The 11,840-nt window shown below is 64.9% G+C and overlaps 1 protein-coding gene across 1 annotated transcript; it reads left to right on the top strand.

Annotated features, from left to right (window-relative positions):
* The first annotated feature begins 1,197 nt into the window (after positions 1 to 1,197).
* SEMA6B (semaphorin 6B) lies at positions 1,198 to 11,711 on the top strand. Its single transcript, XM_047097364.1, has 17 exons — positions 1,198 to 1,444; positions 2,189 to 2,338; positions 2,483 to 2,606; positions 4,144 to 4,204; positions 4,360 to 4,422; positions 5,124 to 5,225; positions 5,633 to 5,723; positions 6,074 to 6,193; positions 6,679 to 6,767; positions 7,425 to 7,642; positions 8,121 to 8,252; positions 8,466 to 8,615; positions 8,755 to 8,937; positions 9,015 to 9,161; positions 9,786 to 9,863; positions 9,974 to 10,032; positions 10,411 to 11,711. Exons 2-17 carry the CDS (start codon positions 2,218 to 2,220, stop codon positions 11,373 to 11,375), a joined length of 2,703 nt encoding a protein of 900 aa, XP_046953320.1. The 5' UTR covers positions 1,198 to 1,444; positions 2,189 to 2,217; the 3' UTR covers positions 11,376 to 11,711.
* Positions 11,712 to 11,840: the final 129 nt, after the last annotated feature.

The raw sequence follows: 11,840 nt of genomic DNA, 5'->3' as shown, positions 1-11,840 counted from the left end.
GCTGGGATTTGGACCCTTGGAGCCTGGCTCCGGAATGGAATGGAAGGTTTGTTTGACCCCACTCCTAGGCATGCACCCACAGGAGTTGAAAGGAGGGTCTCAAAGAGATGTCTGCCAACCCACTTGCATAGCAGCATCACTCGCGATAGCCAAGAGGTGGAAACAACACACGTTTCCGTCGACAGGTAGATGGATAAATAAAATGTGGTCCATCCACACGCCGGAATAGGATCCAGCCTTAGGAAGGAAGGACGTCCTGCCGCCCGCCACCACGTGGATGGACCCGGAGGACACTGTGCGCGGTGACAGAAGCCGGACACAGAAGGACGCGTCCCGCGTGACCCCACGCACAGGGGGTCCTAGAGGCGTCCCGTCCACAGAGACAGAGAGTAGATGGCGGGAGCCAGGGCTGGGGCAGGGGCGGGGAGTCCGTGCTTCATGGGGACAGAGTCTCAGTCTGGGGAGATGGAAAGTTCTAGAGACGGAGGGTGGGGGTGGTTGCACGACAGCGTGAATGTGCTTAACTGACGTGTATACTTAAAAATGGTTAAGATGGTAAATTTAGGGGGCGCCTGGGTGGCTCAGTCGGTTAAGCGGCCGACTTCGGCTCAGGTCATGATCTCGCGGTCCGTGAGTTCGAGCCCCGCGTCGGGCCCTGTGCTGACAGCTCAGAGCCTGGAGCCTGCTTTGGATTCTTTGTCCCCCTCCCTCTCTGCCCCTCCACTACTTGTGCTCTGTCTCTCTCTCTCTCAAAAATAAATTAAAAAATGCAAAAAAAGTTTTTTTAAGATGGTAAATTTATGTTATATACATTTAATACAATGTCAAAAGAAAAATGTTCAGAAAAAAAAAAAAAAAGGACAGAACCCCTGAGAGGCCAGGGTGACCCAGGCAGGTGTCGGGGAGGAGGTCAGGGGTCCAGCAGCAGGAGGGTTCGTCGGGCAAGAGCAGGCCGGCGGCCGCACTGTGGGTCTTGACTGCTCTGCGGTGGCCGTGGCCCGGGGCCTAGATCGGGGTCACTGGGAGCCATGGGTGGCTCCGGAGCAAGGGAGGGGCCAGGGAAGGAAGCTCTTAAGGAAGCAGAACCATGTTCCACGAACATGTGGGATCCGGGCGTCTGCTGAGTCACAAATCCCGGAAGCCCAGGGTCATGGAGAGGAAGCCACGCTGGTCCACGCAAGGCCTTCCTGTTTTTTGGCCCCAAATCCTCAGAGGCAGGGACTCCAGGGCCAAAGTTCCCACACCACCTTCACCTCCAGGGGTTCAGAAACCTGGAGCTCTGAGGCCAGGACACCGTGTGCCGATGTCCCTGCTGCTCAGACGGGGAAACTGAGGCACAGGGCTTGCCCGAGGCTTCCCGGAAGGACGAGGCTGCAGGTTTCTTACTCAGGACGTCCGGACTGCACCCCTGCGGGTAGGGGTGTGGCGGGCTGGGTTCCAGAGGGTGAGTTCTGCTCACTTCCATCAACCGATCGTTACGTGAGGGGAAGTCTCCACTCTACACACCGGGAAGGTTCTTCAAATTATCTTCAACGGGAGGGTGACGCCAGCTCCCTTAAGAGGTAGTGAGGTGCCTGTCACAGAGGTATTCCGGCAGAGGCCAGAAAGGCCGGACTTGGGAAGGAAGTCAGACTAACGGGGGGCCTCTGAGGTCCCAGGCCAGCTGGCATATTCTGCGATTCTAGTGTGGCAATTCCCAGATGGCGGTTTATAAAATTCCAAGAGACTTTGAGGGCCGTTGGTGGTGGTGGTGGTGGTTGTTTGAGCCTTTCATTTTACGAATGTTGTGTTTTAATTCGAAGGATTCTTGAATATATGTTTTGAGGCTGAATTATTTAAATACGTGTCTTGAAGTGTTGCTGTCTATCGTGACCATTCAGCGTTTTACAGTGATTGAAAACCCCCTTTGTTCAAAAGTTACTTAAACGTTGTCACTACGAAGTTGTTGGAAACCGTTTCCTGAGCTTTCACTGCGCCGTGGCCGGAAAGTTTTTCTGATAATTAGACTGAAGTGCGGGCATCACCGTTATTGCCGTGGTTGGGGGTGTTTTTTTTGCCATTGTCCCCCCTTGATGGGGAAATTTTTGGCTGCTTGAAGGGCCAGGCCGCTGCGGCTCGTGTGCGCCATCTCTCGGCGGTGGGCGGGACTGCAGGTCGCGCCGCTCACCGCCAGGCCCTTCGCTCTCAGGTGTCGCTTCTCGTCACCCCGACCTCGCCATGCGGACCCCGCGAGCGCCCCCTCCTCGCCCGGCCCCACTGCTCCTACTGCTGCTACTGGGGGAAGCTAATGGCCTCTTCCCCGAGGAGCCGCCGCCGCTCAGCGTGGCCCCCAGGGACTGTGAGTGGGGGGGTCCCAGGGGAGGGGGAGTCGCGAGGGAGGGTCTTGCTTCCCAGCTGGGTCTGCGGCCCACTTTCCTCAGGGGCTCACCAGGCCAGGCTCATCCCGGCCCGGGATCACACCCCTCCCCAACCCCTCCCCCAGACCTGAACCACTACCCCGTGTTCGTGGGCGGCGGGCCAGGACGCCTGACCCCAGCAGAGGGTACTGACGACCTCAACATCCAGCGGGTCCTGCGGGTCAACAGGACGCTGTTCATCGGGGACAGGTATGAGGGATTGTCGGGCAGAGCGTGCAGGGTGAGGCGTGGAGAGCAGGTGATAGCATTTGGGGGAGGTTTGCATGATGGGGCAGGTCGTTGGCTGGAGTACAGATTTGTGCCCTTGGGGTGTGATTTTATAAAGGGTGCTGACTGAACTCTCTTGTGGGTACAGCCCGGTTTGCCCCCGGTGGGGACAGCTCTTTGGTCAAAACTCACTGGGTTTCTACAGAGGGTGCCGGTGTGGGGCACGAGGGCTTCTCTGGGAGGGTGACATTTGAGTTGAGACCTGAGTGGGGTCCCCAGGCTTGGGGACATCTTGAGGGGGAGGGAGAAATCCGGGTAGAGAGCATAGTCTGTGCAAAGGCCCTGGGGCAGGATCCGGCCCGGTGTGTTGGAGGAACATTGAGGAGGCCCAACTGACTGGAGCAGAGTGAGCAAACTGGGAGAGGGTGAGGAGGGAAGGGCAGGGAGGGGACGGAGTGAGAAGGGAGCCCTGGAGGGCTGGGGGCAGAGGAAGGCAGGACCTGACCCAGGTGCCCACAGGCACCTTCTGGTGATGGCTGAGGGGAGGACGGACGGAGGGCAGGAGCAGGGGCACCAAGGCAAGGCTACTGCACTGGTTCAGGATAAACTGGGGTGGTGGCCGCGGAGGGCATGAGAAGTGGGTAAATTCTTGATAGACGTTAAAGGCAGAGCACATAGTATTGGCTGATGTGTGTTGAGGGTGACTCCTAAGTTGTGGCCTTCGTCCTTGGAAGCAATGAGCAGCTTCAGCCAAGATGAGGAACAAGGCAGGAGCAGGTGCGGGGACAGTCGGGTGCAGCGTGGCCAAGCTGAGTGTGAGACGCCCGGGAGCCCGCCGCACGGAGACTCCAGGATGAGCCGGACCCCGAGTCTGGAGCTCAGGGGAGGTCGGGCTAGAGAGAGGACCGTGGGTGTGGTGGGGCTGAGACGCGGTTCCAGTGCTGAGAGTGGACGAGGCTGCCCTGGAGAAGAGGCCGGAGGACCCAGCCTGCGCACCCGGGAAGGGGTGGGAGACGGAGGGGACTGGAGAGATGGGAGGAAAGCCAGGTCCCTGAGGCGCTCCCAGCCGGAGGGGGGACGGGCCAGACACTGCGGGCTAGGGGGAGGAATAGAGACCATGTGACTGCTGGACTTTGCACGAGGTCGCCAGTGACCTTGACCAGGGCAGTTTCTGCGGCACGGGGGGGGGGAGGGGAAGAGCCTGGGGGAGACTGAGAGGTGCCGAGAGGGCACCCGATGAAAGGGCTTTGGACAGTTCATCACGTTGGGTGTAGCCCCCTACGGCAGAGGGGCGTGTGAACGTGAGGTGGCTTATGTCAAGGTATGCTGGAACCTGTGGGTCACTTTAGGGGACGAGGAGGCATGTGGTGCCGGCGCAAGTTGCTTGGGGCTGAGGCTCTGGCACACCCCTGCGTGTTCGGTGTTGGATACGACTTCTGCCCCAGGGAGAACGGAGAGTGGGGGCAGGGGCTGGAGGCTCCCTTGCTCACCAACTATACCTTCCCCGCCCCCCCCCCAGGGACAACCTGTACCGGGTGGAGCTGGAGCCCCCCACGACCACGGAGCTGCGGTACCAGCGGGTGAGGAGGGGACACAGGTGGGAGAGGTGGGCGCGCACTTGAGGCTTCTGCTCGGGGGGTGGGGCCTGACACGGTGCTGGGGAGCAAGAATTGGGCGCGGCCCCGCGGGGGTTCCTAGGGCTGCGGGGATCCCTCACCACTCCCTGTGCCCTCAGAAACTGACCTGGCGCTCCAACCCCAGTGACATCAACGTGTGTCGGATGAAGGGCAAGCAGGAGGTGAGTGGACCCTGGCCACGCCCCCAGCCGCTCCCCGATCCCGCCCAGCCCGGGGCATGTCTTCCTCTGCCTTCACCCCAGGCCAGCACCCTCGTGTGGCCACGGCTCCGCCCAGAGCCTGGCTACGCCCCCATAATGTCCTCAGTCCTGGTCACGCCCACATCCCCGCCCCGCCCTCCACGGCCCTAGATCTGCTCTGCCCCGCCCCGCCCCCTACGCTGGGCACGCCCACACCCCCGCCCCGCCCCCTCCCAGATCTGCTCCGCCCTGCCCCCGCCCCCTGCACTGGGCACGCCCACAGCCCGGCCCCGCCCCGCCCCCTCCCAGATCTGCTCTGCCCTGCCCCCGCCCCCTGCACTGGGCACGCCCACAGCCCGGCCCCGCTCCGCCCCCTCCCAGATCTGCTCTGCCCTGCCCCCGCCCCCTGCACTGGGCACGCCCACAGCCCGGCCCCGCCCCGCCCCCTCCCAGATCTGCTCTGCCCTGCCCCCGCCCCCTGCACTGGGCACGCCCACAGCCCGGCCCCGCCCCGCCCCCTCCCAGATCTGCTCTGCCCCGCCCCGCCCCCTACGCTGGGCACGCCCACACCCCCGCCCCGCCCCCTCCCAGATCTGCTCTGCCCTGCCCCCGCCCCCTGCACTGGGCACGCCCACACCCGTGACCACGCCCACCACGGCTTCTCTCTTCCCGCCCCATCCCAGGGCGAGTGTCGGAATTTTGTAAAGGTGCTGCTACTTCGCGACGAATCCACGCTCTTCGTGTGCGGTTCCAATGCCTTCAACCCCGTGTGTGCCAACTACAGCGTGAGTCTCCGCCCTTCGAAGCCCTGCCTGCCCCAGGCCCCAACCTCCTGGTCTTCGCTCACCTGCCCTCTACTGGCCCTACTCTAGCCTCAGGCCACATCACCTCCTTCGGGAAGTCTTGCTGGATAAGCCCTCCTCGGCCCCTCAACGGGAGCTCCCGAGGAGGCTTCCAAAGGAGATCAGGGAAGCCATAGCTACTTAAGCTACAAGCCAGTGATAGGATTAACTAGGATTGACTCTTAGACCCGTTCACAGATCAGTAAACTAAGCCCTAGAGGGGCTAAGTGAGCAAATCACACAGCATCCAGGGTAGAGCCACGATTCCCTGGGGCGGGGGCGGGGGGTGGGGACGCAGCTGCCGGGTGTGGCCAGGAGCTCTGTTACTCAGGCCCTGGCCCCCCCTGCAGATGGACACACTGCAGCCCCTGGGGGACAATATCAGCGGCATGGCCCGTTGCCCATACGATCCCAAACATGCCAACGTTGCCCTCTTCTCTGGTGAGTGTCCCCCAACTCTGACCGTCTGATGGGACCCCAGCCCTGAGCACCGTGTGGCATTTTCCACTCTTGGAGTTGGGTTACTATGAAGGCGGCTGGGAGACCGTCTGTCCAGCTGGGACGCGGGTAGAATCTCAGCCACAGTCAGGACTCAGCCAAGGTCGGGGCTCAGCTGGGGGGTTGGAGATCAACCTGGGTTCGGGCTTCGATGGGGTCAGGGCTCAGCCTAGGGACAGAGCTCCCCTGGGCTCTGGGCTCAGTCTTGGAAGATCAAGTACTGACCCCCCCCCCCACCTCTGGCCTCTATGATCTAATTTCTCACCTGCTTCCCCCCACTCACACCCATCCAGAAGGGATGCTCTTCACGGCCACCGTTACTGACTTCCTAGCCATCGATGCCGTCATCTACCGCAGCCTGGGGGACCGGCCCACTCTGCGTACCGTGAAACACGACTCCAAGTGGTTCAAAGGTGGGGTAGGCATTCATCAAATCCCCCCACCAGAATAAGAGTCCCAGCAGAGACGGAGGCGGGGGGGGGTGGGGGGCTCCTATTTCATCTTTGCAACTCACTGGCCCCTTTGAGGAGAAAGCCAGAGGAAAGATTTGCGTTGGAGCTAAAGCAGAAATTGCTGGAAGCGGGTAGCTTAGAAGCCTGAAGTAGGAGTCACAAGAGGGTGATAGCAGGAGCTTAGCTCTTCAACACGTTAGGGAGGAAGGTGACCAAAATAGTAGACATTGCTGTTTGGGGAGGGTAGACACAGTGATTTTAGGATTCTGACACCCCACACCGCCCCCCTCCCCGAAAATTCTTTGAGTCTATTTTATTTTGCCTGGGTAATCAGCGAATGTCCCCCCCTTCACTATAAAAGCAGTCACCCCAGCTGATGTGTTCACAGCCCCAGAAACACCATTTCTCGTATCAGGGGCTGGGTTCTGACCCCTCCTCTCCTACAGAGCCCTACTTTGTCCATGCGGTGGAGTGGGGCAGCCACATCTATTTCTTCTTCCGGGAGATCGCGATGGAGTTTAACTACCTGGAGAAGGTAAGGTCCGATCCTCACCCCCACCCTCCCACTGAGAGGCCCTTGCAGTGGGGCCTGGAGCTGAGGGGCTCTGGTCAGGGGCAGCGGGGAGCAGAGGGGGACCCACGAATCTCCACCTGGGGCGAGAGGGTCCGCCCTCTACCTCCAGTCCTCAAGACCCTCCACTCACGGGCGCGGTTCATGGGTTTGAGGGCAGGGGACACTTCTGGCTTCCAGTCCTAGTGCTGTCGCTGTTGGCCTGTCCCCCCGCCCCGTCCCCCAACCCTCTGTCCATCCTCTACCCGCTGCCCACTCCTCTGCCCACCCACCAACTCAACATCATCCAACCACGCATCTTTTCATCCCCCCACCCACCGACGCACCCTCCCGCCCATTCGTCTCTACCCATCCGTCCATCCGTCCATACACGGATGAAGTCCCTGGCCCGTAGTGGGCGATCCGTAAACAGACGAGGTTCAGGGCCGCGACGATCATCGCTGACGTCCCCCCCGTTTCCGCTGGGGAACGCGTTGCTCAGAGGGGTGTGGCGACTGGGATCCCTCAGGGCCACACTCCTCCGTCGTGGCCTGGCTGACGGCCAGCGCGGCCTGCGGGCGGGCCTTCCCGGACACAGGGCTCAGATCCCCCCCCCCCCCCGTCTGTCTGCTGTTGCCCCAGGTGGTGGTGTCCCGAGTGGCCCGGGTGTGCAAGAATGACGTGGGGGGCTCCCCCCGGGTGCTGGAGAAGCAGTGGACGTCCTTCCTGAAGGCGCGGCTCAACTGCTCCGTGCCTGGCGACTCCCATTTCTACTTCAACGTGCTGCAGGCTGTCACGGGCGTGGTCAGCCTGGGGGGCCGGCCGGTGGTCCTTGCTGTCTTCTCCACCCCCAGCAACAGGTCAGAGGACCCCGATGGGAGCAAACTGGGGCACTGGGTGGACGTGAGCGGAGGGGTCCCGCATTGGTCATGTATTTCCCGGGTCCATTCCAAGTTGGAGGAATAACATGTGCAAAGGCCCCGAGGCAGCAGTGAGTTTGGTAGGTTTCACCAATGGAAAGGAAGCCCCTGTGGCTTCAGAGGAGCAAGCGAGGGCGACGGTAGAGGATATGAGGGCAGAGAGGTGACGAGCCACTGGGAGAAGAGTGGACTATACCCTGAGAGCTCTAGGGAGCCATGGGAGAGTGAGGAGCAAAAGAGAGGCAAGGCCACAGAGGAGCCCTGTTCAGGAAGCAGAGCGACCGGGTTGGGTGGGGGCATCTCCGGCCCAGGGGACTGGACATCCGACAGCCTCACAGGGACAAAGACTCTCTCCCACACGCGTCCAAGGCCCTGCCCTCCGTCGGGCTCACCGCTCCCTTTCGCCTAACTCCCCCAGCATCCCCGGCTCGGCTGTCTGCGCCTTCGACATGACGCAGGTGGCTGCCGTGTTTGAAGGCCGCTTCCGTGAGCAGAAGTCCCCCGAGTCCATCTGGACCCCCGTGCCGGAGGACCAGGTGCCACGGCCCCGGTAAGAGGCCCCCCCCCCCCGCCCCGGATCCCGAAACGGGTGCCCCGGGGACCGAGGGCTGGGACTTCCAGGTGGTCATCTGTGGCTGAGTTCAGCTGTACCCATTATACAGATGCAGAAAGCTGAGGCCGTTTGGGCAGGGCGGCAGGTCCCCCTGGCAAATCAGAGCCCCTGGGTGGGGATGTTCAAGTCCACCGCTTCCTCCCCACCTAGACCTGGGTGCTGCGCGGCTCCCGGCATGCAGTACAACGCCTCTAGCGCCTTCCCCGATGAGATCCTCAACTTTGTCAAGACCCACCCCCTGATGGACGAAGCGGTGCCCTCTCTGGGCCACGCGCCCTGGATCGTGCGGACCCTAATGCGGTCAGTCCCCATGCGTGGCGGGGGCGGCGGGGTGGTCTGTCTGTCCCGGGATACACACCCACGTCACCGCCCCCGCGTCTGCCTTGCCTGGCCCGGGTGCGGTCTCGTCACGCCTGACCCCTGCCCGCCCTGGCCCCAGGCACCAGCTGACGCGAGTGGCTGTGGACGTGGGCGCCGGCCCCTGGGGCAACCACACCGTCGTCTTCCTGGGTTCCGAGGTGGGCACCGTCCTCAAGTTCCTCATCTGGCCCAACACCAGCGCCTCAGGCACCGCTGGGCCCAGTGTCTTCCTAGAGGAGTTCGAGACCTACCGGCCGGACAGGTGGAGTGCACAGAGGCGGCCCGGCGGGCGGGGCGGCGGGGCGCGCCCTTGACTCTTACCAACCCGCTCACCCCTAGGTGTGGACGGTTCAGCAGCGGTGAGGCGGGGCGGCGGCTGTTGAGTCTGGAGCTGGACCCGGCCTCGGGTGGCCTGCTGGCAGCCTTCCCCCGCTGCGTGGTCCGCGTGCCCGTGGCCCGCTGCCAGCAGTACTCAGGGTGCATGAAGTGAGTGCCCCCTGGGGCGGGCTGCGGAGGGGACCCGGGGTGGGGGGGAAGCAAGGGGCAATGAGCACGGGAAGTGGGGGAAGTCCAATGCAAGTCCGGGGCCCGGCAGCCTCCTGGCTTATTGAAGAATGAGCCAGGCAGGGGTCACCGCCCGTGCAAAGGCCCCGGGGCAGGATCGGGCCTGGTATGTTGGAAGAACAGCAAGGAGGCCAGATTGACTGGAGCAAGAGTGAGCGAGGGGAAGAGAGGGAAGCAGGGAGGGCAGGGAAGACCTGGGCTTTACCGAGGGGGGAGCCCCGGAGGGTTGCGGGCAGAGGAAGGCGTGAGACCTGGCTGACATCTTTAAGAGCAGCAGGTGCGGAAGAAGCTGGGGCCCGGGGAGGCAGCTGTCTCCCCGCCTTTAAAGTGGGTGGCAGGAGCAGGTGTGCAGGCTGAGACCCCCCCTAGTCTCAGTGTGAGCCCCTCAATGCGGCGAAACCCTTTCCTGAGCCCGCTGTCCCGAGCCTCATCTCTAAGGGGGGGTGAGGGGGATAGTAGCCGCCGATTCGTCACAAGCACCCCTGGAATTGACACTGAAAGGTGCCTCGTAAGGGACTGTGGTTGATGGGTCACCGTCTGCTCTAGGAACTGTATTGGCAGTCAGGACCCCTACTGTGGGTGGGCCCCTGATGGTTCCTGTGTCTTCCTCAGCCCCGGCACCAGGTACTGGGGGGCAGGGGGTGGGGGAGGGGGTCTGCCCCCCCCCCTCTGACCATCAGGCTCTGAGAGAGGTTTCTGCTGACTGCCCCTCTCGCCCCCCACCTCCCCGTCAGAGGCACCTTTGAGCAGGACGTGTCTGGGGCCAGCACCTCAGGCTTAGGGGACTGTACAGGTAAGTGGAGTGCGCGCCCGCGCGGGTGCGCGTGGGGGTGTGTGTGCGCGCGTGCGTGTGTGTTGGGGGCGGGTGCTGGCCTCCGTCAGGGCATGGGAGGGGCGGGGGGCCTCACTTCCAGCAGGGGTGGCGGGGGAGGGACACAGAGAGAGAGAGAGAGGCCAAGAGACAGACACACAGACTCGGAGAGGACACACGGACCCCAGCGGACAGAGGGCCACAGAGGTGCCACCGAGCGGCCGGCCGGACTCACTGGCGGAGGGCGGACGGCCGGCGGGGGCCAGCGGGGCCGGCGGGGCGGGCGGGGCGGGCGGTGCGGGGGACCCCAGCGTCCCCGCCGCCCCGGCTCACGCGGCCCCGCCCGCCCTCCCCGGCCAGGACTCCTGCGGGCCAGCCTGGCGGAGGAGCGCGCCGGGCTGGTGTCGGTGAACCTGCTGGTGACGTCGTCCGTGGCAGCCTTCGTGGTGGGCGCCGTCGTGTCCGGCTTCAGCGTGGGCTGGTACGTGGGCCTCCGCGAGCGGCGCGAGCTGGCGCGCCGCAAGGACAAGGAGGCCATCCTGGCGCACGGCGGCGGCGAGGCCGTGCTGAGCGTGAGCCGGCTGGGCGAGCGCAGGGCGGCCGGGGGCCGGGGCGGCGGCGGCGGGGGCGGCGGGGGCGGCGGCGCCGGGGGGCCCCCCGAGGCCCTGCTGGCGCCCCTGATGCAGAACGGCTGGGCCAAGGCCACGCTGCTGCAGGGCGGCCCCCACGACCTGGACTCGGGGCTGCTCCCCACGCCCGAGCAGACGCCGCTGCCGCAGAAGCGCCTGCCCGCCCCGCACCCCCACGCCCTGGGCGCGCGCGCCTGGGAGCACGGCCACCCGCTGCTCTCGGCGTCCGCGTCCTCCTCCCTGCTGCTGCTGGCGCCGGCCCGCGCCCCCGAGCCGCCGCCCGCGCCCCCCGCGCCCCCCGCGCCCGGAGAGCCGGGCCCCGACGCGCGCCTCTACGCCCGGCCCGGCCGCGCGGCGCACGGCGACTTCCCGCTGACCCCGCACGCCAGCCCGGACCGCCGGCGCGTCGTGTCGGCGCCCACCGGGCCCTCGGACCCGGCCCCCTCCGCCGCCGCCGCCGCCGCCGCCGCCGCCGACGGCCTCCCGCGGCCCTGGAGCCCGCCGCCCACGGGCAGCCTGCGGAGGCCCGGCCCCCACGGCCCGCCGGCCGCCGCCCTGCGCCGCACGCACACGTTCAACAGCGGCGAGGGCCGGCCGGGCGACCGCCACCGCGGCCGCCACGCGCGGCCCGGCACGGACTTGGCCCACCTCCTCTCCTACGGGGGCACGGACAGGACTGCGCCCCCCGTGCCCTAGGCCGGGGCCCCGACGCCTCGGCGGTGCCAGCCACGGGAACCAGGAGCGAGAGGGCCGGCCCAAGCTCTCCAGTGGGTGCTCACGACCCCCGCCCCGCCCCGCCCCGCGTGGGGGGCCCCCTCGGCCGCACGGAAGCACAACGAGCTCGGCGCCCCCGCCCCGCCCCGCCCGGGGCCGCGGGACACTGAGGCGGGGGCGGGGGCGGGGGTGGGGGCGGGAGGAATGTGCTATGGATTTGAGGTTGACCTTCTGCGCGTGGATTTGGGTTTGTTTTCCAGTTGGCGTTTCTTTTGCAGATTTCTATCCAATTGCACAACTCCGTTCTTGGGGTGTCAGCCGGGGGAGGGGGGGAGGGGGACGCGGGGCGGGAACGCTCGGAGGCGGTGGGATGGGGAGGGGCCGCGTCTGCGACCCGAGCTCCCCACCCCCAGCCCCACCCCCCACGCCCCTCCTCAACCCAGGTTC

The sequence above is a fragment of the Lynx rufus genome, unplaced genomic scaffold, assembly GCF_022079265.1.
Source record: "Lynx rufus isolate CCGP_SWC_20201006 ecotype Redwood Valley unplaced genomic scaffold, mLynRuf1.p SCAF_4, whole genome shotgun sequence".
In the NCBI taxonomy this organism is placed as follows: Eukaryota; Metazoa; Chordata; class Mammalia; order Carnivora; family Felidae; genus Lynx; species Lynx rufus.
Note: the sequence above shows the minus strand (reverse complement) of the source record. Positions and strands in the feature narration are given on the sequence as shown.

Coding starts and splice junctions, on each gene's coding strand:
- SEMA6B (XM_047097364.1), top strand. CDS start 2,218: ATGCGGACCCCGCGAGCGCCCCCTCCTCGCCCGGCCCCACTGCTCCTA. Junction 2,607..4,143: donor ACGCTGTTCATCGGGGACAG/GTATGAGGGATT, acceptor CCCCCCCCCCAG/GGACAACCTGTACCGGGTGG. Junction 8,938..9,014: donor GAGACCTACCGGCCGGACAG/GTGGAGTGCACA, acceptor GCTCACCCCTAG/GTGTGGACGGTTCAGCAGCG.